The sequence below is a fragment of the Anabrus simplex genome, chromosome 1 (genome assembly GCF_040414725.1).
Source record: "Anabrus simplex isolate iqAnaSimp1 chromosome 1, ASM4041472v1, whole genome shotgun sequence".
Lineage (NCBI taxonomy): Eukaryota > Metazoa > Arthropoda > Insecta > Orthoptera > Tettigoniidae > Anabrus > Anabrus simplex.
Window position 1 is genome coordinate 502,040,850 of NC_090265.1, and position 23,558 is coordinate 502,064,407.

Sequence of the window (23,558 nt, forward strand, 5' to 3'; positions counted from 1 at the left end):
ACCTGGATTTTGGACCCGTTTTGAGAAAGAGGATATTCTAATCGATTCAGCATCGTGCTATAGAAGCAGTCCCTTGGTCCGTACTACTATTGTTTTGTGGCAGCTTCTGTGCATGCGAGGCACTGTGGGTCGGATCCACTGATCGTTTTTACTTAATATCAATCCATCCATTCATTCTTCGTCCTCGCTTTGAATTCTGGTCAGTGGAGAATTTTGGACTTTTGTCATATCATTTCGTACCATTAGGGGCTGATGACCTCTATGTTAGGCCCCCTTAAACAACAAACATCAATCAATCAATCAATCATCGATCATGTTTTGCCAACCATCGCTCGGACGAATCTCATTTCAGCTGCCTGAATCCTTGCTTCATCCTGTTTCTTCATGGTCCATGTCTCGCTCCCATATGCCAAAATTGGCCTGTAATAAGTCAAATTGCTCGCTTGCATTTCAGTGGTACTTTTGGGTTCCATATTAGGTCTCGGACAACTCTGTAGAATGTTCTTCCAGCTTGAATCCTGCTGGTAAGTTTGTCTTCAATGGAGCCTTTTGCTGATATCATGCTTCGTAGATATATGAATTTGTTGGATATTTTGAGTTGTTTACCCTCTATTTCAATGTAACCTTCAGGTTGACCATTTCTCTGCATAACCAACACTTCACTTTTTTCCTGACTGAATCTTAGGCTGTACCCTTTAGCTGTTACTGTCCATGCATTGATCTGATCCTGAAGTTCCTCCTTGGAATCTCCCCGTATACAAATGTTAGGCTGAAACATGTATAGACTCTGTTCCATCTAACAGATGATTTGATTTGTATTGATAAGGAGGATTTTATAGATACTTTTTATTTGTAAAGTAATAACCGTCAATATGGAATGAGATTTATAATTTGCAATTCTGTGGCCTTCTCTTTATCCTTCAATTTCCATACCTTTAATTTCTTGTCCTGGATGGTTCTTATTTCCAACTTTTTAAACTTGGAACAACTAACAAGGAACCTATGATCACTGTCAAGAGACACACTTGGGATCACTTTCACATCCAGCAATATTTCTTGTAAATCTTTATCTACCATAATATAATCAATGATGGACTCCTGTTGCCCATTCCATCCATATCTGGCAATTTTGTGACTTTCCTGTTTGTGATACCAGGTATTACCAATAACTATGTTATTTCTCAGACAGAAATCTAAGAGTCTGCCTCCCTCGGTGTTCCTTGGTCCCCATCCATGTGTGCCCATGCTGCTCTCATAACCTTGCCTATCAGACCCTACTTGGGCATTCATGTCACCAATAACAATGGTTCCTTCCCCTCTAACTTGCTCTTCCAAGGATTCTTCAAGTGGGTCTTTCTCTGAACTATCACCCAGTAGATATTAGTTTCAGTTTGGGTCATAGGAAACTTGCTTTTGTACCATGGTTTTTCTTTTACTTATATACTGTATATAATGTAGTTCTATACTCCTTATTTCCAAGAATGTTATTATATTTGATTTCAGCTTACAAGGCGAGCCTTATTTCCTGGAGATTCAGAAATTGATCAGTTGTTCAGAATTTTCCGCACTCTGGGTACTCCCGATGAGGAAATGTGGCCTGGTGTTTCTCAGCTGCCAGATTACAAACCTATGTTCCCAAGGTGGGATGCACAAGACATAGTGGACGTGCTTCCATTGAAAGATGCTGATGGCAGGGATATTTTCCTGGTTAGTATCATTGTTGACTTTCTTACTTCATGAATCTTTTTACAAATCTTTCTTCCTTTCCATTAGTTAGGTATGAAGGTGTATGTCATTGCGCCTGCTAAATCAGCCATGTGATTTCAATTTAATTTTATAGGAGAAGGAAAGAACTTTTCTATTTACAGTACCTCGATTATCGGTTCCTGGAAAATACATTTTCCCGGAATATGCGTTCAAATTACGTGGTCCCGCGAGCAGCGTAATTAAATCACGTTGTAAAAGTCCCGCATTATCTGTTCCTCGAAGAAACGATTTCCCAGATCAACCGTCCAGAAATTCCAGTCCCATCAACGCTAAATCCTCGATCAATCGTTTTTTAATAAACTGTATCTCACGAAAGGACGGCTATGGCACATTTATGGATCTTGGCGTTAACGCCCTGTCATTACGGTAATTAAAGCAAGTACTGTAACCGGTACTGGAAAAGCGATCGGCGGTGAACTTGCATAAGGGACCATCTTAGCATCGCATTCGGGTGGTATTGTTTAGAGAATCTCGGAAAATCATACAGCAGAGAGTGGCCACAACAATTGCAAGGAGACACAGCGCATTTCGATAGCTCTGCTTGAAGGCGGAACGAGTTTCGTCAAATGTTCGCACTTATAAAACGTCCATATTATGTCCAGGGTTAGATGATTATATTTTTACATTTTTCGATCGTACTGCCGAACAGGTTTTCGGCACTTTGCTCAGGGCACTGTACAGTAACTGGGCTTTCAGGCAAGAATCGAAACTGTTCCTTCCTAACACAAATTTAGTATTTTTGATATTGTACATGATTATGTTAGCGAGACCAGAACAGATGTTGCACCTTACATTAAAAAAGAAAGTCATGGGAGGTCTTGGGATTGCCTATTAACTGTTTAGGTCCTCATGTAAGACTGGGAATTTTACGTTTTCGTGTCAAAATACCAAAAACCGCAGTCGTTTTATTTGCGCACGTTAAATTTAAATGGTTGGTACCATTTCCAACTCGTACTGACATGTGCAGCGAGCGCGCTTTCCAGATGACCTCAATGGTCACGAATAACCGTAATTTCTGAAGTTTTGATGATATTTCTTTTATCTTTCCAATTTGATTGAATTTATGACGGGCTGAATTGAATATAATGCATTCGAGAACTTTTAAGAATAGATACATTCGAAACCATGTTTTCGAGTTCAACATAACCTTTAAAAGTCGATGTAGGCCTAATTTGCGCGGTACGAGATTTCCAGAAACTGACTACGAACAGTATACCCGTATACCGGAGACCAAATTACAATGAAAGATTAAGAAATGAAGGGATTTCGCCATCATTTTGGGTGCTTTTGTATCTAATGTGCTTCATTTTATTAGATGAGAGAATTAAAAACTACTTGTGGTCGATTGTCGTTTGGCTTGGCGTTATTAGATTTTTTGAAGTTTGGCTAGCGTAATCAAAGTTGCTGAACTGAAAGAAGTTTTCACAGGAAACTGACAAAGATTCCCCTGTAAAATTGAATATAAAGTATAGAGATTTTGAACTTGTGTACCGGTAATTAATGCAGTTTCACGGTCTGACATGCCTGCCTCTCATTCAGAGGGCCCGGGTTCGATTGCGACCAGGTCAGGCAATTTTACCTGGATATACGTCTGGTTCCAGGTCCACTCAGCCTACGTGATTACCTTTAATTGTGGAGCTATCTAATGGTGAGATGGCGACCCCGATCTAGAGAGCCGGGAATATCGGCCGAGAGGATTCGTCGCACTGACTATGCGCACCTCGTAATCTGCAGGCCTTCGGGCTGAGCAGTGGTCGCTTGGCAGGCAAAGTCCCACTGGAGCTGTAGTTTGGTTTGGTTTAGGAGTTTTTGTAAGATTATAATTATACATATTTCATTTTTGTGATGTTTAGCCAAATTGTTAATGGTTTTCATTCATTCCCGGATTTTCCGTTTTGCCGTGTTGTACGTTTTATTTTCATGGTCCCTCGAAAAACGGAGAATCGAGGTTTCACTGTACCTGTATGTGATATCAAGCTGAAACGTGCTAGTAATCTCTCCGTTGTCTTAATCGCGCATGTACCTTTTTTTCCCTTTATTAATACAGGTATAGATTTTACACTATTGCTGAATAAAGTTTTACTACTGCATATACACTTTTTAACTTTTCTCACATAACAGGTTACATCTTCATCACTTCCCATTATCCACCTCTAGCCAGGTAGGGGCAAATATGGTTCCTCTCCACTTTCTTTGGTCTTTCCACCACACTGTGTCCCAGTCCAGGTTTCTTTCTCTAATACTGCATTGGATTGTGGTCTTCTGCGGCCTCTCCTCCCTTGCATTTGCATTTCCATAATCTTTTTTGGCATTCCTTCATCACTCATTCGCTTTATGTGCCCAAACCATCTTAATCGGCTCCTCTCTATTCTATCATTCATTTTTTCCACTCCAATTTCTTCCCGGATTTTCTCATTCCTTATTTTTACTCTTCTGTATTATACTCCTCAAGAACTTCATTTCAGCTGCCTGTATTCGACTCTCATCCTTCTTTGCCATTGTCCAAGTTTCTGCTTTGTAAGTTCTTATGGGTGCGTAATACATCTTGTACATACAGTAGTAGAAGTCTGCTATAGCGAGTACTGCCTATAGCAAGAACTCCGTTGTAACGACAGATGTTTTATGCCCCTTGAAAATTCCTATATTAAACTGTGTATTATCCTTCGGTTACAATGAGAACCCCTACCATTATCGATATTTATCGACTCCAGCGACTACAATGAATGCGAATGATCATCTTCAGTGTAGTTTTCACGTTATGTGCACTAGCAAGCTCTTTCACCGACTTTCGAACTTGAAGGGAGTGTCAGAGTCAATTAGTAATACTTGTTGACTGTTGTTCTGTAAACACAGTTCGAAAATGAAAGAAAACATGTTCCCGTAATAAATGCTTAAATAACCTGGCCGACAGTAGTTAGAAATAAAGGCTGAAGTACGATTAATGTTGTTTACTGAAATTATGTAAGAATGTGATACGTCTCAAAATACGGCGGGCTGGGCTGAATGGCTCAGACGGTCGAGGCGCTGGTCTTCTGACCTCAACTTGACAGGTTTGATCCTGGCTTAGTCCAGTGGTATTTGAAGGTGCTGAAAAACGTCACCCTCGTGTTGGTAGATTTGCTGGCACGTAAAAGAACTCTTACGTGAATAAATTCCGGCATATCGGCGTCTCCGAAAACCGCAAAAGCAGTTATTGGGACGTAAAGTCAATAACATTGTTTTAAAAAATATGGCGCATAAGGTTAACCGACTTCAGAGGTTAGTTTATTCACTAAAACCGTGTTTGAATGTTTCTGCAAGGGACAAGGAAAGAGACTGAGTTGAGCGAGAAAATATACTATTGAATACACAAATCAGAACTATCCAAAAGACAAAAGGTACAGTGAAAAAGATGGGCTATCTACTGTTTCTAACAATGGGAGCATTAAAACTATGAAAGCCATGTTTATAGTCGTGTATATGTTGACCTATTGTTGAAAATCTCCTGTATTTAACAGCATTTACATGCTCGTATCTAATTTTGAATGATCTCCCTGTTTGCCCAATGTATCCGCTGAAGCAGTCACAGTGAAAACTGTAAACGCCTAATTTATCAAAGGGGTTGGACACATTGACTAAGTTAGTTATGAAAAATGTCGAGATTTCTGTTGTTAGTCCTGAAGGAAATTTTGGTATTTCTCTTTTTTTAAATGTTATTCGGAAAATGTCAGGGTTAAACGTAAAGGTTGCGTAAGTTTTAGGCTTTGTTGTTTCTTTTCGTAAATTAGACCTGGGTTAATGTTTAAACTTGTATATTATACGTTTTATAAAACTTTGGTTATAACCATTATGGAATGCAATACTGCGTATGGTGTTGAGTTCTTTATTAAGCTCTGACTTAAACATGGGTACACTGAAGGCACGGTGTATTAAACTATTATAGGTGGCTCTTTTATGGCTAGGAGGGTGTACGGAATCTTGCTTAATTGTTGGTTTCCTATAAATTTTATATTTAAAAGAAAATAATGGCAATCTAGTGATAGTTAAATCTAAAAAATTGTGGTCCTTATTGGTTTTGGATTCCATTGTGAACTTGATATCTGTATCAGTATTATTGAGGTGTGTTAAGGTAGTAGATGCGTCAGTAATACATTTAATAAATGGCAGAAGTGTATTGAATAGGTGGACCTAATATACAGTGGAACCTCGATTCTCCGTTTTTGGAGGGACCATTAAAATAAAACGTACAACACGGAAAAAACGGAAAATCCGGGAATGATTGAAAACCATCAACAATTTGGCTAAACATCACAATAAATGAAATATGTATAATTATAATCTTACAAAAACTCCTAAACCAAACCAAACTACAGCCCCACGGACCTTTGCTTGCCAAACAACCGCAGCTCAGCCCAAAGGCCTGCGGATAACGAGGTGACGCATGGTCATTGTGACCATTCCTCTCGGCCGATATTCTACACCAGGGTTGCCATTTTACCATTAGATAGCTCCTCAATTAAAGGTAATCATGTAGGCTGAGTAGACCTGGAACCAGCCCTTATGCCCAAGTAAAAATGCCTGACCTGGCCGGGAATAGAACCTGGGCCCTCCGGATGAGAGGCAGGCAAGTTAAGACTGCGAAACCAGCATCAAACATGAATTACCGGTATGCGGGTTCAAAATCTCGATATTTTATGTTAAGTTTTCTTCGTCAGTTTCCCGTGAAATCTTTTTTCTGTTCGGCAACTTTGATTAGCCAAACTCTTCGTAAAATCTAATACTTGTAAATCTAATAACGCCAAGCCAAATGACAATCGACCACAAATAGTTTTTAATTCTCTCATTTAATAAAATAAGTCACATTAGATACAAATGCGCCAGCATGATGGCAAAATCCCTTCTTTTCTTAATCTTCCGTTGTAATTTGGTCGCCGTTATACTGTTCATAGTCAGTTTCTAGAAATCTTGTACTGCGTAAATTAGGCCTACTTCGACTTTAAACGTTATATTGAACTCCAGAACATGGTTTCAAATGTAAGTATCGATTCCCAAAAGTTCTCGAATGCATTATATTCAATTCTGCCCATAGCTAATCAAATCAAATTGGAAAAGAAAAAAAAAAAAAAAAATCATCTAAACTTCAGAAATTACAGTTATTCATGACCTTGAGCTCAGCTGGAAAGCATGCTCCACATGTCAGTACGAGTTTGAAATGATACAAACCATTTAAATGTAATGTGCGCAAATGAAACGACTGCGGTTTTTGGCATTTTAACATGAAAACGCAAAATTCCCAGTCTTACATTAAGACCAAAACAGTAATAGGCAATCCCAAGAACTCTCATGGCCTTTTTTAATGTAAGGTACAACATCTGTTCTAGTAATACCAATATAAATGGTCCGTTATTGGACATTCCCTATGGGAATCAACATCTATATCTGTTATAGTCTCGATAACATAATCACGTTGCAAGTGATACATATTATGGATCTGTATTGAAGATACTATATTTAGGATGCTAATTAGTTAATATATCACCACGACAGATTGATATGGACCGAGGACAGAAGGAGCCCGTCTGGTGACCATGATCAATAATATAATTATTGAAATTAAGAGGGTTCTTCCTATTCAATACAAAAACATTTATTAACGTAAATGAATCGCATATCGTTCACATAAGGTACTAGTTTCGGCACTAAACTTGTGCCATCATCAGCCAACAAGTCAAATCGGGCAAACACAATATAACTTTAAAAACAACTTTAAAACACACTATAACACTTGCTCAGATGAATATGAAATAAAATATGGTACGTGATGATTTTGCATTTCAGTTTAAAATCCATTAAAATGACGATGACTTCATTGTTGTATGCCCATGACGTTTTGTCCAGCTTTATATGTCTTTAGTTCAATCCGTTAAAATATGCTGCGGGGTTTAATATCATATGATGTTAACACTGTGTGTTCTGTAGTTTGGTTCCGAAAAGTAAATATGCATATGATGAACTTGGTTAGATCCAAAGAATTTGGGTTATGGAACCTGGAGAACGTAATTTAAATGAAATTTCTGAGAAATCTAATATTCTGTATGATCCCTTAATTAAATGGTTAAAAAATATTAGACCGCCTAAAAACAGTTCGATCTTTCAAACCATACGCAGTATATATCCACATTATTTACCCCCACTACCACATCCTCCCGCTCCACCTTAGCTCCGTGACAGTTGCTCTGCCTCTACCCCACCCCTCCCCTCTCCTCCCCTCCACCTCACCCCTTAACCTCATGATGGCATCCATCAGCCCAGCTCCGTCCGCCGATCACTACTCAAGGCAAGTTCGTTTCTAATCGTCTCTCATCTTTTCCAGACTTTTCTTTTTAGCCTTTCTTCCTATCTTTTTTCCTAATTTGACTTTTAATTTCTTGGCGTTGGTCTAAACGGTCTGACAGAGGGTAGCCGCTTTGAGTGCCGTTGGTCGAAAAAAAATTCACCGTCAGACTGTTGGCCAGCAGAGTAGGGGAGGTGGTGGTATACACATACCTGCCAACCCTTCCGATTTACCCGGAAACTTTCCGGTTTTTAACTCGTCTTCCGATTTTTCGATTTATTTTTACTTCTTCCTATTTTTGACCAATATAACTTCTAGTACGGCCAATACTCTTCCCCTAGGATAAATTGTTATGTGCTTGTGTAATTTACGAAACCTCATTTTCAAAAGTATTTATTTGATGCTTTATTTCGTGAGTGTTTCGTCCTGCACCTTCGTGTATCGTGTTTCCCGCTCACCACAGCAGCGTGTATGCTTTATACAGCTGGGGATTCGGGGCGGCAATTGTCCTGCAAGCAAGACAGGCTGGCGCGCGCTAGCGACTCAGTTAATCGGAATGAAAGAATGAGTTTGTTGTTGTTCGCGCGCCGTTAACATCGTTTCTGTGCGTAGTTTCATCGGAGTTTTAGGCCCCCTTTTTTCTTGCATTTGTATGCTTTCCCCCACTGCCAAAGTCGTATGTTAATAATGTATGGGACATATAGAATTGTTTTGTATGTGGTAGTTTTGCGTATTTAAGTGCATAATTTTAACGAGTTGAATGTTTTTAAGGGGGTTGTGTCGGTGACAGTTTCAGGTAGTTTATTTTCTCGTTATGGCCAAAAATATAACAAACGTTATCTCCAAGTGTTCAGAGGTACCTATAAATTTCCGTTCATTTTACCGTCTGATAAAGAAACTACCATATTCTTTGGCGTAATTAACGCCCTTGCATAATTTACACATCCCAATATTTTTGGGTCCAAAGTGGAGAAAAACAAATGTTCACTTATTTGACGCTCCCACAACTTCGAACATCCATCACATAGCTCCGGATGCGTTTCGAAATAAAGATGCCAGCTACTCAAGTAGCAGGCTCCTATTGCGAAAGCGGGCATTCCAAATACAGAGCAACGTGCTGTTATTAGCCGGCAGGAAATCCCACTGCACTAGTTTTACGAGTGTTTCTTGTACGGGACATTCTGTGATCTCAAAATTGTTTGTCAGTCCACAGTATTCGAGTAATACTGCATCATACTAACTCGCGGTGATCAGTTACGTTGAAACAAACGGGAATAGGGCAGCGAGTATTCAATATCCAAATGAAACTTGCGCTACCGCGGTAACAGAAATGCGCTTCAAGTGGCAAACAAGTCTCACAAAGCATTTTGCGGACGAATAAGCGGCAAGTTTCCGCAAGTAGAGAAGAATCTGCTTAAATATGTGATTTTGTTATGCAACGTTGGATAAACAGTTTCTCACGAAATGCAGTATTTTAAAGAATGTGAAATAACCGCTGCACATGGAATCAGTGTCTCGGATTTGAAGGTTAGCCGAGTCTTGATTAATTTTATGAAGATAAATGGACGCCCTCTTCGGCGAAGATCATCATGATGCCAAAAAATGACTAATGATATAAACCATTTTCATCGCTTTTTGATTGAGAAGTGTAAAGTGAGGAATATTTTATCTCCCTTATAGGAACCGCAGATTAGACGCCAATCAGTTTCCATATGCCACAAAGTCGAACAGTCAATAAGAAAGGATCATACAGTGTTATCGTATGCGCTACCGGAAGCAAAAAACGACGATGTACTTCAATGCTTGCTATAACAGCTGATGTCAGAAAGCTTACACCTTACATTGATCTAAAACGAAAAACAATGCCCAAAGCAAAATTTCCGCAAGTGATCCATGTTGGTATTCAAGAAGAAGGGTGGATGGGCACGTCACTCATACAAGATTGGATACGGGGTAATGTAGCAGAGTCCCTCCTTCGATGCCCGGCCCTTCTCGTGTTGGACAGTTTTTTTGCTGGTATGTCATTGTTATGACATTACATGAATTGTACTTTTATTAGTTCATGTTTATTTCACTCCAGGTCGTATTCAATCCCACATGTCTAACTTACCTGATGTACCCTATTTGAATTTTCAGAAAAAAATTAACGCCAAATGATAACCGCAAACTAGTTGAACCAATTGTGTTTATATTATATTTGATGTATCTTTTAAATGTAGATGAAGTGTAAATATCTGAATTTCTTGAATAATTTACGCATTCGAAGTTTTCGCCTGTATTTTTCGTCAAAAAGTGCATTAATTACGCGAGAAAATACAATATTATGCATTTTATTGCGTGTGTCGGTGTGACATAAATATTATTATTCGTGTGTCATAAATGATAATGATAAGGTATATTTTCTTGTAACCATTTTTATGTTTTGGTAGTTTAAGATTTGAAATTTAACGGTCAATTCGCATTGATACTGTAGATATGTATGCCTTTTATCTTGACCTCTTTTCACCTAGACCATGGTGGAATATATGTGATGAATTCCAAGAATAAAAAAATCTTCCTATTTTTGGTTTCTAAAAGTTGGCAGGTATGTATATAATTCAATTCTCTCATTTAATAAAATATATCACATCAGAAACAAAAGTGCCTGGCATGATGGCAAAATGCCTTCTGCATTTTTTGGCATTTTAACATGAAAACGCAAAATTCCTAGTCTTACATTAAGACCAAAACAGTAATAGGCAATCACTAGATTGCGTGCCAAAAGCCTGGATTAAATTCCAAACCTCTCCGCACTGCTCATGTGGAGTGAGGGCATATGACTCTGTTGATGGCGATTCGTCCGTCGGACGGCGACGTTAAGTCTTTAGCAGACCCCTTGATGCTCTGGAAGGAAAGCAAGTTAAGACTATGAAACTGGCATCAAACATTAATTACCGGTACACAAGTTCAATATTATATTAATATACTAGATTTGTGTTACGGAGCAGTTTCAGTTTCTGCCTGAAAGCCCTAGTCTATACAGTGCCCTGAGGAAAGTGCCAAAAACCTGTTCGGCAATACAATCTATAAAAGTAAAACTATAAACATCTAACCCTGGATATAATGTGGACGTTTTATAAGTTCGAACATTTGACGAAACTCGTTCCATCTTCAAGTAGAGCTGTTGAAATGTGCTGTCTCCCCGTACAATTGTTGTGGCCACTCTCTGCTTTATGATTTCTGAGGTTCTCTAAACAGTACCACCCGAATGCAATGCTAAGGTCGTCCCTTATACAAGTTCACTGCCGATCGCTTTTCCAGTATAGTACTTGCTCTAATTATCGCAATGACGCGGCGTTCGCGCCAAGATTCATAAGTATGCCATAGCCGTCCTTTTGTAAGATACGGTTTATTGAAAAACGCTTGATGGAGGTTTTAGGGTTGATGGGACTGAAATTTCTGGACGGTTGATCCAGGAAATCATTTTTCGAGGAACGGATAATGCGGGATTTTTACAACATGATTTAATTACGACCACATAATTTGAATGCATTATCCGGGAACACGTAGTTTCCGGGAACGGATAATCGAGATTCCGCTGTAATTGAATACCATTTTAGCACCGATTATGATGATTCTTGTTCCATCGTATGTGTGTTGTGAAGTAAACAGCAAAGTCATCAGACGAATCGGGCGGTGAATGTGGTAGAAATGAAAAATAATAAAATAAAATGATAAAATGAAGTGCTACGAAAGTCTGACAGGATAGGATAGAATAGAGCTAAAGATGGAAAGTAAAATTTGTAGCAGGAAACAAAATGAGTGAGAGGCGGGAAGGCAAGAAGGATGTACTAAAACGATGTTCAAGGCACGAGAGTGAAAAGAAGTAAGAACAGTACAGTAACAGATGTACTCAGGTTATGAAAGAATGACAGCACATGGCCTAGAGTGAACCATCTGGTGATGAGAGTATGAATTTGGAAAACACCGATACGAAATAACAAAAGGGAAAGAAAGGACAGGGGTGAGAACTACCATCGTAAATCCATAATGGCTGGCAGCCCTGTATTACTTGATAGCCAGTGCCTTTGTTGAAATTGTTAGGAGTTTTACATGTTTCCACAGCTTTACGTACAATCCTAGACCGGTGGTGTTTGGTATGGGTAAGAGCTCTAACATCTTCGAACACATCATGATCCGTTGATAGGGCAGGCTCGGCTGTTGTTGACTTGTCTACCTGGTTGGGACAAATATTTTATTGGTGTTCCTTGTTAAGAGTACCAATGTGTACTTTGCTGCAAGTACAGGAAATTTACTACACGGGAAAAATTTGTCCCTGCTTTTACCTAAGCTGTGAACAGTTTTTGTGATGGTGCCAAACATGTTTTTTATATTGTGCTTGCTTGGTAATTCAATCTATGGTATTGTGGATGAAAGGAAAGTGAGCAGTTCCCTTCAATTCTTCATTCTGCGAGTTTTGTTTAGTCGTCCCTCGGGGATGCAGGACTCCGAGTCTGTACATCATTGTACCCATTACCCTTGAAAGTGACGTTGAGTGTCCCCTGAATACAGTAGAAGTCCGTTATAGCAAGAATTCATAAATGAAAAAAATTTACTTCCTGTAACGGATTGTCGTTATATCTGATTTTTCGTAAAATTTGGGGAAACCCCATACTCATTAAAATCGGTATGACCGGGCGAGTTGGCCATGCGGTTAGGGGCGCGCAACTGTGAGCTTGCATCCGGGAGATAGTGGGTTCGAATCCCACTGTCGGCAGCCCTGAAGATGGTTTCCGTGGTTTCCCATTTTCACACCAGGCAAATACTGGGGCTGTTGTACCTTAGTGAAGGCCACGGCCGCTTCCTTCCCATTCCTAGGCCTTTCGTATCCCATCATCGCCGTAAGACCTGTCTGTGTCGGTGCGGCATAAAGCAAATACCAAAAAACAATTAAAATAAAATAAATTTACATGATAATAACTTTTCCAAAATTTAACTAGACACGAGAAAATATAAACTAATCTCCGAAATAAGTTATGCACTCTGCCATATTTTGAGGTGTATCCCATTCTTAATTGCAGTATTTAGCCTTAAAATGAAGTGATATACAGTGGAACATCGATTCTCCGTTTTTCGAGGGACCATGAAAATAAAACGTACAACACGGGAAAACGGAAAATCCGGGAATGAATGAAAACCATCAACAATTTGGTTAAACACCACAAAAGTGAAATATGTATAATTATAATCTTACAAATCACCTAAACCAAACCAAACTATAGCTCCAATGGGACTTTGCCTGCCAAGCGACTGCTGCTCAGCCCTAAGGCCTGCAGATTACGAGGTGACGCATAGTCAGTGTGACGAATCCTCTCGGCCGATATTCCTGGCTCTCTAGCTCGGGGTCGCCATCTCACCATTAGATAGCTCCTCAATTAAAGGTAATCACGTAGGCTGGGTGGACCTGGAATCAGACATATCCAGGTAAAACTGCCTGACCTGGTCGGAGCCGAACCCGGGCGCTCTGGATGAGAGGCAGGCATGTTAGATTGCGAAACCGCATTAATTATCGATGCGCGAGTTCAAAATCTCGATAATTTATATTCAGTTTTACAGGGGAATCTTTGTCAGTTTCCCGTGAAAACTTCTTTCAGTTCAGCAACTTTGATTAGCCAAACTCTTCGAAAAATCTAATAACGCCAAGCCAAATGACAATCGACCACAAGTAGTTTTTAATTCTCTCATCTAATAAAATAAAGCACATTAGATATAAAAGCGCCCCACATGATGGCGAAATCCCTTCTTTTCTAACCTTTCATTGTAATTTGGTCTCCGGTATACTGTTCGTAGGCAGTTTTTGGAAATCTTGTACCGCCGCCGCGTACATTAGGCCTACGTTGACTTTTAAAGGTTATGTTGAACTCGAAAACATGGTTTCGAATATAAGTATTGATTCTTAAAAGTTCTCAAATGCATTATATTCAATTCTGCCCGTCACTAATCTAATCAAATTGGAAAGATAAAAAAAATAGAATCAAAACTTAAGAAATTAGTTATTCGTGACAGAGTTCATCTGGAACGCGCGCTTGCTGCACGTCAGTACGAGTTGGAAATGATACAAACCATTTAAATGTAACGTGCGCAAATAAATCGACTGCGGTTTTTGGTATTTTAACACGAGAACGTAAAATTCCCAGTCTTACATTAGGACCTAAACAGTAATAGGCAATCCCAAGACCTCCAATGGCTTTCTTTTTTAATGTAAGGTGCAACATCTGTTCTGGTCTCGCTAACATAATCCAGTTCGATAATATTAAAATACGGTACTAAATTTGTGTTAAGAAGGAGCAGTTTCGATTCCTGTCTGAAAGCCCAGTTACTCTACAGTGCCCTGAGGAAAGTGCCGAAAACCTGTTCGGCAGTACGATCGAAAAAATATAAACACATGAACATCTAACCCTGGACATAATGTGAACGTTTTGTAAATGCGAACATTTGACGAAACTTGTTCCGTCTTCAAGCAGAGCTGTCGAAATGCGCTGTGTTTCCTTACAATTGTTGTGGCCAACAGTTCCTGAGTAAACACTACACTATTCAAGCAAACAAATCAGTTAAAAATACCTTAGAATTAAACAGTTAGACAGCTTTAAACTGCAACCACATCATACAATGCATTCATTTGATATTACCAATATGTATACAATATTAAACCAGAAAAAGTTTTGCCAATCATTCTAAAAACCTACGTACCCATAGCCAACTTAGCCAACTTGAAATAGCTGACTTTATGACCATTCTGAAACTTCTAAACAACAGTAACTACTTCATGTTCGACAAGGTAGTATACAAACAAGACGACCTAGTCATGGGTTCACCAGCATCTGGCATTTTAGCTAATATATACTTAGATTTCCTAGAATATACAAAAATAGAGGAAGACAAGAAATTTAACAATATACTCCAGTGGTCCAGATTTGTAGACAAAACGTTTATTATTATAGACCAACGTACCACTGACGCATCTACCACCTTAGCACACCTTAATAATATCGATCCAGACATCAAGTTCACAATATAATCTGAAGTTGATAGAGCCCTTAATTTTTTAGATTTAACCATTACTAGATTTCTGTTTTCTTTTAAATACAAAATTTATAGAAAAAAACACCCTCCCCCCCCACTATTACCATTTAACAAGACTCCGTACATCCCCCTAACCATAAGCGTGCTACCTATAATAGTTTGATACACCGTGCCTTCAACGTTCCCATGTCAAAATCAGATTTAAATAAAGAACGTAACACTAAACGTAGCATAGCACTACTCAATGGCTACGACGCATAGTTTGATAGAACGTATAATATATGTTTAAGCACCATCCGAAATCCAATTTACAAATAGAAACAACTAGATCAAAAACTTATTCAACCTTTACATTTAATTCTGTCATTTACAGAATAACTAAACATATTTAAGAAGAAAAATATCAATATTGCCTTTAGAACCAATAACAGAAATCTCAACATATTTCATAACTCTAGCCTAGTTAATGTTTCTAACCCCTTTGGTAAATCAGGTGTGTACAGATTTCACTGTAACAACTGTGCCAGCACATATTAGACAAACAGGAAGATCCTTTAAGATTAGATACAATGAACATGCCAATGCTATTAAATAGCAGAGATTTTCAGCAATACGGCAGCATATAAATGACTACAAACATAGCTTTCACGATGTTAAACACGATATAGACATCATCGAAATAATAAACAAAGGCCCTTTACTTCACTTAACGGAGCAATATTTCATTTTACTAGATCAATATTATAACCTTAACTGCAGTCTTAACGACTTGTCCGAAAAACCTACAATTTTATTTGATACACTTATTTCTGTAATTAATAATCTAAAAATACCAAAAGATCAATCAGTTCACAAAATAATACGTAACACGCTAGCCTACTACCCCTACCGTAATCCATGCCCTCCCGAACAATGCCCTCCAGCTACCACCACCAACCCTTCCCCTACATAACACGCTCCGCTTTTCTGCTCGGGCTTGTGGTCTGCTCTGTCATTTCATGAGTTAGTTCCTCTTCAACTTTACTCTCGTCAACTTGGTGCTCGAGGAGAGTTTCTATTTACAAGGAATTTCTCCTTGTCTCCGCTTCCGTCATGTTAATGCGCAATTTATTTTCTTCTTTTAGGTCCGTCTTCGTTCGAGATCTTTCTAGATCCACCATTAATCCTTCTGAACATATTGTTTTTTCAAGAAATCGTGGCCATCAATCTATGATTCTCCAATTTGTTTATGGATACAGCTATCAAAATACAAGATCAATATTACGTGACACATATACTAATATAATTTAATTTACTGTATCCACACAAGACCTTAGTCACTATACTCTAGGTACTATCAAGTCAAACTCGAACATTCTACACAGGTCATTAACATATATTCTACGAGGAACTGTTTTTATCAAAAATTGGTGCTGTAATCTGATTTTCTCTCACGTATAACGACTTTTAATATTCTAATCAGCCAATTTTATAATAATTTAAAAAGGCCCATTGAATGCCTTTAATGTCCAATAGGGAACATGCATGATCCGGGGTTTTAATTAAAAATATGCTAATCTGATTCAAAATTTCATGCAGAATTCAAAAATGTGGTCAGAATGTACAAATAATAACTCAAAACGTGATAAAAATCTACGAAAATGTCACATCACGCAAGTACGCGATCTCATTGGTCTGACGTCATCGTACAGGTTGACTGAATTAGCAGACGAAATAACACATAGTGTGCTGTGAGAAGCAGGATACACTTCGCGTATTTCTACTTTATGTTAGTGTCTAGTATGGTTAAATTCGAGGTCTATACATTGGATAATAATCTGAGTGGTATATTTTAGACTTAAAATGAATCCTGCGCAGACAGTGAAGTAGAAAACTTATAACTGGTGTAGAGTTCCGATGTGCAATAGCACATCGCATACCATACCAAACAAATTGTTTATAAATGTTCCAAAGACGCTAAAACTAAGGAGAAATGGATTTTGGCGAGCCGGAGAAATGTTGGTGATATATCGGAAAAGTCTACAGTTTATTTTTTGAAGATTTTAACGTAAGATGAATTTGTTTGAATTTTCAAATCACTTTTCCATGTCAGCTGTTCTAGTGGTAAAACTTTAAATTTTAATGTATGATGCTTTATTTAAATGCTTCAATTACATCTTGGAATATGAAAGTAATAAACAGTGCATTAAATAATGTTGATTATTAAAGTATTCTCCAAACCTAACCTATGTTTTGGGTGATACATGTCAAGATAATAAATCAAAGGGGTTATGAACCATTTTGACAGCTCTGATTCTACCAATATATCTTGGCATGGGACAGTTATGTATGTCTTTATTGAAGAGCTTCATTGGTAAAGAAATTTAGGCTATATCTAAATACTCTATAATGTAACAAAGAATAGGCGTGTACATCATGAAAGGAAACAACGTGAATTTAACAAATGTATAACTCTACACAAAACCAGTGCTTGTCTGTTGGGGTCTTATAAGATAACAATGCTCAATTATAATAATTATCATAATATTAATGAAATAAATAACATAATTGCACACAGGTGAAAATAGTGATGTAGGTGTTTAAAATATTATCCAGCTTAGCCTAAGTTTTAGGTTATACAAGCCAAGTCAATAAACCGAAGGGTAAAAATACCGCGCGAGTTGGCCGTGCGGTTAGGAGCGCGCAGCTGTGAGCTCGCATCCGGGAGATAGTGGGTTTTGAACCCCACAGCCGGCAGCCCTGAAGATGGTTTTCCGTGGTTTCCCATTTTCACACCAGGCAAATGCTGAGGCTGTACCTAAGGCCACGGCCGCTTTGTTCCCATTCCTAGGCCTTTCCTGTCCCATCGTCGCCATAAGACCTATATGTGACGGTGTGACGTAAAGCAAACAGCAAAAAAAAAAAAAAAAAAAAAAAAAAAAAAAAAAAAAAAAGTAAAAGTCACAGCACCCAAAGACATTCCTGTATTGAGCGACTCTTGAGGACACTTTTCTTTCCTGATATGCTCAGCTTGTTAAAAGGCAAATGTAATTAATGTTATTGGCTTCACGTCCCGCTAACTACTTCTACGATTTTCGGAGAAGCCGATGTGCAGGAATTTAGTCCCGCAGGAGTTCTTTTACGTGCCAGTAAATCTACCGACACGAGGCTGACGTATTTGAGCACCTTCAACTACCACCGGACTGAACCAGGATCGAACCTGCCAAGTTGGGGTCAGAAGGCCAACACATCAACAGTCTGAACCACTCAGCCCGACTTGTGAAAACTAGATGAAGTCATATTTATCTTTATCGTGTTTAACTTTTTCCCTCCACAAAGATATTTAATTCTCTATCATGGGCCCTGGAAGTGGGTAGGCCAGTTGTCCCAACCATAAATATATATTTTTTTGGGAATGATAGATTATAGCCCTATAGTACTATGATCTTTCTTTCTTTCCTTCTTTCTTTCTTTCTTTCTTAATCAGTTTATCCTTCAGGGTTGGTTTTCTCTCGGACTCAGCGAGGGATTTCACCTCTACCACTTCAGGGGCAGTGTCCTGGAACGTGAGACTTTGAGTATGGTGATGGAACTGGTGAGGAGGGCCATTACCTCGCCCAGGCGGCCTCACCTGTTATGCTCAACAGGGGCCTTGTTGGAGGATGGGAGGATCGGAAGGGATAGACAAGGAAGAGGGAAGGAAACGGCCGTGGCCTTAGGTGTCTGGAGGAGAAGTAGGAAAATACGAAAAACCACTCGAGGATGGCTGAGATGGGATTCGAAACCCTTCTACTCAGTTGACCTCCCGAGGCTGAGTAGATCCCGTTCCAGTCCTCGTACTATTTGTTTTCAACTTCATGGCAGAGCCGGGAATCGAAACCGGGCCTCCGGGAGTGGCACACATTAACCACTACACCACAGAAGCGGACTAGTACTATAATGCTACCTATATGTTTATGTTAGTGCTTACTTTACTAATGCTGAAAGCCCGAAAATGTAATGTTATTCTTTAATAGGGGAATCAGTCTAGAAGGAAATGTTGAAAGTGATGTGATATCTATCCAGGTTCGTTGTTATCCTAATACTATGGGTTACAGTACATTGCGCGTATATAAAAGACGCCACTTACAAACTTGCTTGTTATCCGCGAATTTCTGCGGCCACAAAAGTCACATTTTTCAAGAATGATGACATCTACACATGGTAGATTGTCTGACTGTGCTGTTTTGAACCTTTCTTCTGTCATTTCGAAGTTATTCGCGATCATGAATAATAAACAATCGGCTTTTAGCAACGGCTGATGCACAACGGCTGGTAGAGCTCCATGCGGTACTGGATTGTGACGTCACAGCGCGCCGCTTACGTCAGAGGCCGTTTCACTCGCCTTGCGGAAAGGCACTATTAAATATTTTTTTAATGGTAGAAAACAAGGCAACATACCACAATGTAATACGTTTACGTACTATTTCATTGCTGTACTTTTCAAAAAATATATTTTTGAAAATGATGCATCTTCCCAATTGAGATATAATATATAAAGATCCTGTGATCAACCTTTATAACATCTACAAGCAAATTGACAGTGTCATATTGTTACTATTGTTTTTATATTCAAAAGATTGTATAATATGTATGACTTGTATTGTATCTCATAAGAATTGTTCTAGTCTTTGTATCTTAAATATGCAAGTTTCATGGTGTACACCCAATACAAAAACTTAGTTTAAGAACAAGTTGTACAAATTATGTCAGCATAGTTTTCAGAATGCCTTGTAACAATTTCCTTAGGCTGATGATGGCAAGTATAGTTGCCAAAACCGGTCCCAATAATGAGATCAAATAAATTGTGACGTATTAATAACTTCACAACTTTGTAGTATTGAATAGGTGGAACCACTTACCCATATTTCTTAATGTAAATCTTGATTCAGTGCGGGCCAGAAATGAAAATTTTGGACATTAAAAAAGGAACAGCAGTTGACGGGTATTACTAATCGATTCCTACATCGCCTTTGAATGTCGACGAGAGAGCTCTCTAGTGGATATAGCGAGAAACGATACTAGAGATGATCGATCGCTTGCAATATCATGGCTGGGAGCATAAATATTGGTAATGGAAAAAATCGCACACGCTTAATCGCTCATAATAACGGATTAGTCAGTGATAAAGCTCTCGCTGTGACCGAAGGATAATACTCAGTTTAATATAGCAATTTTGAAGGGTCAGAAAAAAGCTGACATTATAACGCAGTTCTCGTTATATCCCGTACTCGCTATAGCGGATTTCTACAGTATATGAACATACTTTCAATACCTGGGAACTCAAATAAGTATTGTTAACAAAGTAATTCGTATCTATTACAATGACTTTCTCACAGTTCTAGATTAATACACACCTTAATTGATATTTAAATAATATAAATATATGCAGAATAATACGATGATTCCTAAATGCAGTTTCAAACTCCATAAATAGAAATATATATCACGTATGATAATATATTTATTTCCCACTGTCAATCATGTCACACTTTAATATAACCTTTGTTCCTTCTGACTTATGTGCCAACAAATCTCGAGCAAGACTTGGAGTATTACTCTTTTAAGGCTTGTTTTCCAAGCTAAGTCATTTAGTCTGCTTCCATTTTCTATTTCAGTCTAATTTGTTTGACCTTATACAATACGAAGGGATGAACGTCGCCCTTTTTCTTGTGAGAATGTTTAACAATCTAAACTGTCATGGAAGCTGACACTGCATGACTGAAAACAGTATTTCCTGAAGTAATTACACATCTATATCTTTCAACTGTAATATTGAAAACTTCCACTTGGTTATTAATTTAAATTTTATTAGCATCATTTGAATTTCTCCCCCTGAATTATGAATTAATTATTGAAATATCTTATTAATTAGCCTAACTTCAGATGTGCCAAGTCTCCCGATTTGAGCGGGAGACTCCCGATTTTTTATCGTTTCTCCCGATCGCTTTGTCAGATCTCCCGATTTTCAGAGCAATATCTGTAATTTTCGTATTATTTTAAACTCCCGCGGATTTCCTCGTTCTATCGATATATGGCTGAGTATGGCTGGTCGATAGTAATTCTAATAATGATACCAGATGGCAGTATGGGGCACGGTGGTCAGTTATTTGCCACTCTTTGGTCTATAATACAGTCATTCTCTTTGCAAGCGAGTCAAGCGAGTAACGTTCTCTTTGGGTTAACCTAACCTCAGAAGTAGCACACCATAGTTGTTTTATCCGTAGAAGTGCTCGTGTTGTGCCTTATATTTGTTTTGGCCAAAATGTCAAAAAAGAAATATGATGCAGTGTTTAAAGGTGCTTATAGAGAAGAGTTTCCGTGTTTGAGTGAATCCAGAAAGGGACCAACGTTCACATTCTGTACTATATGTAGTGTGATTTTTTAATTGCACATGGCGGGAAATGCGATATACTCAAGCATATGCAAATGAAAAAACATAAGGAGAGTGTTCAGTGTGTAGAAAGAAACCGGAAACTGAACTTTTCATGTAAAAACTAGGATGTAAATCCTGTGACGAATGCCGAAGCGTTATTTACGTCATTTATAGTAGAACATAACCTGCCTGTAAATTGTGCCGATCACGCCGGACCTTTGTTTCGCAAAATATTTCCTGATTCGGAAATCGCTAAACTATATGGGTGTGCTAGAACGAAAACAGCGGCTATCATTACAGAAATGTGCATGGAAGAAATGGCGAAAATTGTATCACATTTGCAGATGAATGCATTTTCTGTTGCTACTGATGGTAGCAATAAAAGCGAGTTGAAGATATATCCCATTGTTGTAACATTTTTTAGGCCTGAACTCAATGAAATTCAGAGTTGTCTACTCTCTGTGCCTAATTTAGAAGGGGATGCTACTGGAGTTAACATTGCCAATCTTTTGCTCTCAACTTTTCGGGAATTCTGCATTCCATTAAAAAACTGCCTAGCTCTTGGTGCTGATAATGCTCCAGTAATGGTAGGATTAAAGAATGGTGTGGCAGGATGTTTGAAGTGGGAAAATAACATAATCATCGTAGGCTGCTCTTGTCACCTAATTAATCTTGCTGCCGAGAAGGGTGCGGCATGCTTGCCTGTAAATGTAGATGAAAGTATAATTGATATATTTTATTATCTGGAAAGGAGTGCAAAGAGGAAAGAAAAGTTCAGAGAATTTCAGACTTTACACAACACTGAGATCAGGAAAATTCTGAAGCATGTGCCTACTCAATGTTTATCACTAAGAAGGTGTTTAGATAGGATTTTGCTTCAGTGGGACCCTTTGGTTACATTATTCAGGAGTGAAATTGTGAGTAAGGATTCTCAGATGGGAACTTTGAATACTTACAAAATTCCTAAGCACAGTTTAAGTGCAGATGTGTCTTGTTTGTCTGAAAACGTTAAGGAATGTCATAACATTTCACCTCACTCCTCAGTTAAAAGGAAAACCCAGTCATCAGTTTCACAAAAAAAAAAAAAAAAAAAAAAAAAAAAACTACTGATCACACTGAGCCATGCATTGTCACGTGAAGAACGACTTTTCATGTTCCTTTCATCAAATTTACATAAATCTTTTTGCCTTTTTCTCTCAAGTTTTATGGATATCTTTGAGAATCCAAAGGTAGCTCTTCAGTCAAGTATGCCGCACATCAACGTATTGAGGTCAGTTTTGGAGGAACTATTGAGGAATGTGTTGGCAAGGTTTGTAAAACCAGACGTTATTCAAAGATCCTCCTCTCTCCTTGATGTAGATTATCTTACTCCAGCAAATCAAAAGGATGATTGTGATTTGATGATAGGGAACTCTGCGTTTGTTTTAGTGAACACCTTTAAGTCTGAGGAAAAGTGCATATTCTTTAAGTCTGTTAGAAAGTGTTTCTCTTCATCGTGTGACCACATGGTACACAAATTTCCATTCAAAGATAAAGTTTTAATTAATGCAGAAGTTGCAAATATTTCTGCTATAAGTAAGGCATCGTTTTCTAGCCTTAGATTTTTCATTAACAAGTGTCCGAACATTTTGACTAGTGAAACGGAACATTTGGATAAAGAAACTGATGTTCTGCACTCCCAGTTCTGTAACTTTCGGCTCGAAGAAACAGACCTGGCAGAAGGAAGAATTTATGTTCAATGGGCGTTGGTAGGTCAGATGAAATCAGCTGATGGTGTTCTTAAATATGACAGACTCTCTAATGTGATGCTTGCTATTTTATCAATTCCACATAGCAATGCAGAATGTGAAAAGATTTTTAGCAGAGTCACAAAGACAAAAACGCAGTTCAGATCCTTGCTGTCTGAACAAACTTTGGAGAAACATTTAACCTTGAAATCAGTTCAGCAAGGCAAGTGCTTTGAGCAAAAATTTAGTTCAGAGTTTCTGAAGGGGGCTAAGTCAGCTACTGGTGTGTTGAACA

At 38.4% G+C, this 23,558-nt stretch overlaps 1 protein-coding gene across 4 annotated transcripts in view; it reads left to right on the forward strand.

Annotated features, from left to right (window-relative positions):
• The window catches only part of Cdk2 (Cyclin-dependent kinase 2), a 148,579-nt gene that overhangs the window by 121,545 nt on the left and 3,476 nt on the right, over nucleotides 1–23,558 (forward strand). For all 4 annotated transcript variants that reach the window (XM_067135368.2, XM_068225041.1, XM_068225040.1 and 1 more), the window contains exon 4: nucleotides 1,504–1,707. In XM_067135368.2, coding sequence (XP_066991469.1) covers nucleotides 1,504–1,707 — 204 coding nt within the window. The remainder of the gene's footprint in view (nucleotides 1–1,503; nucleotides 1,708–23,558) is intronic.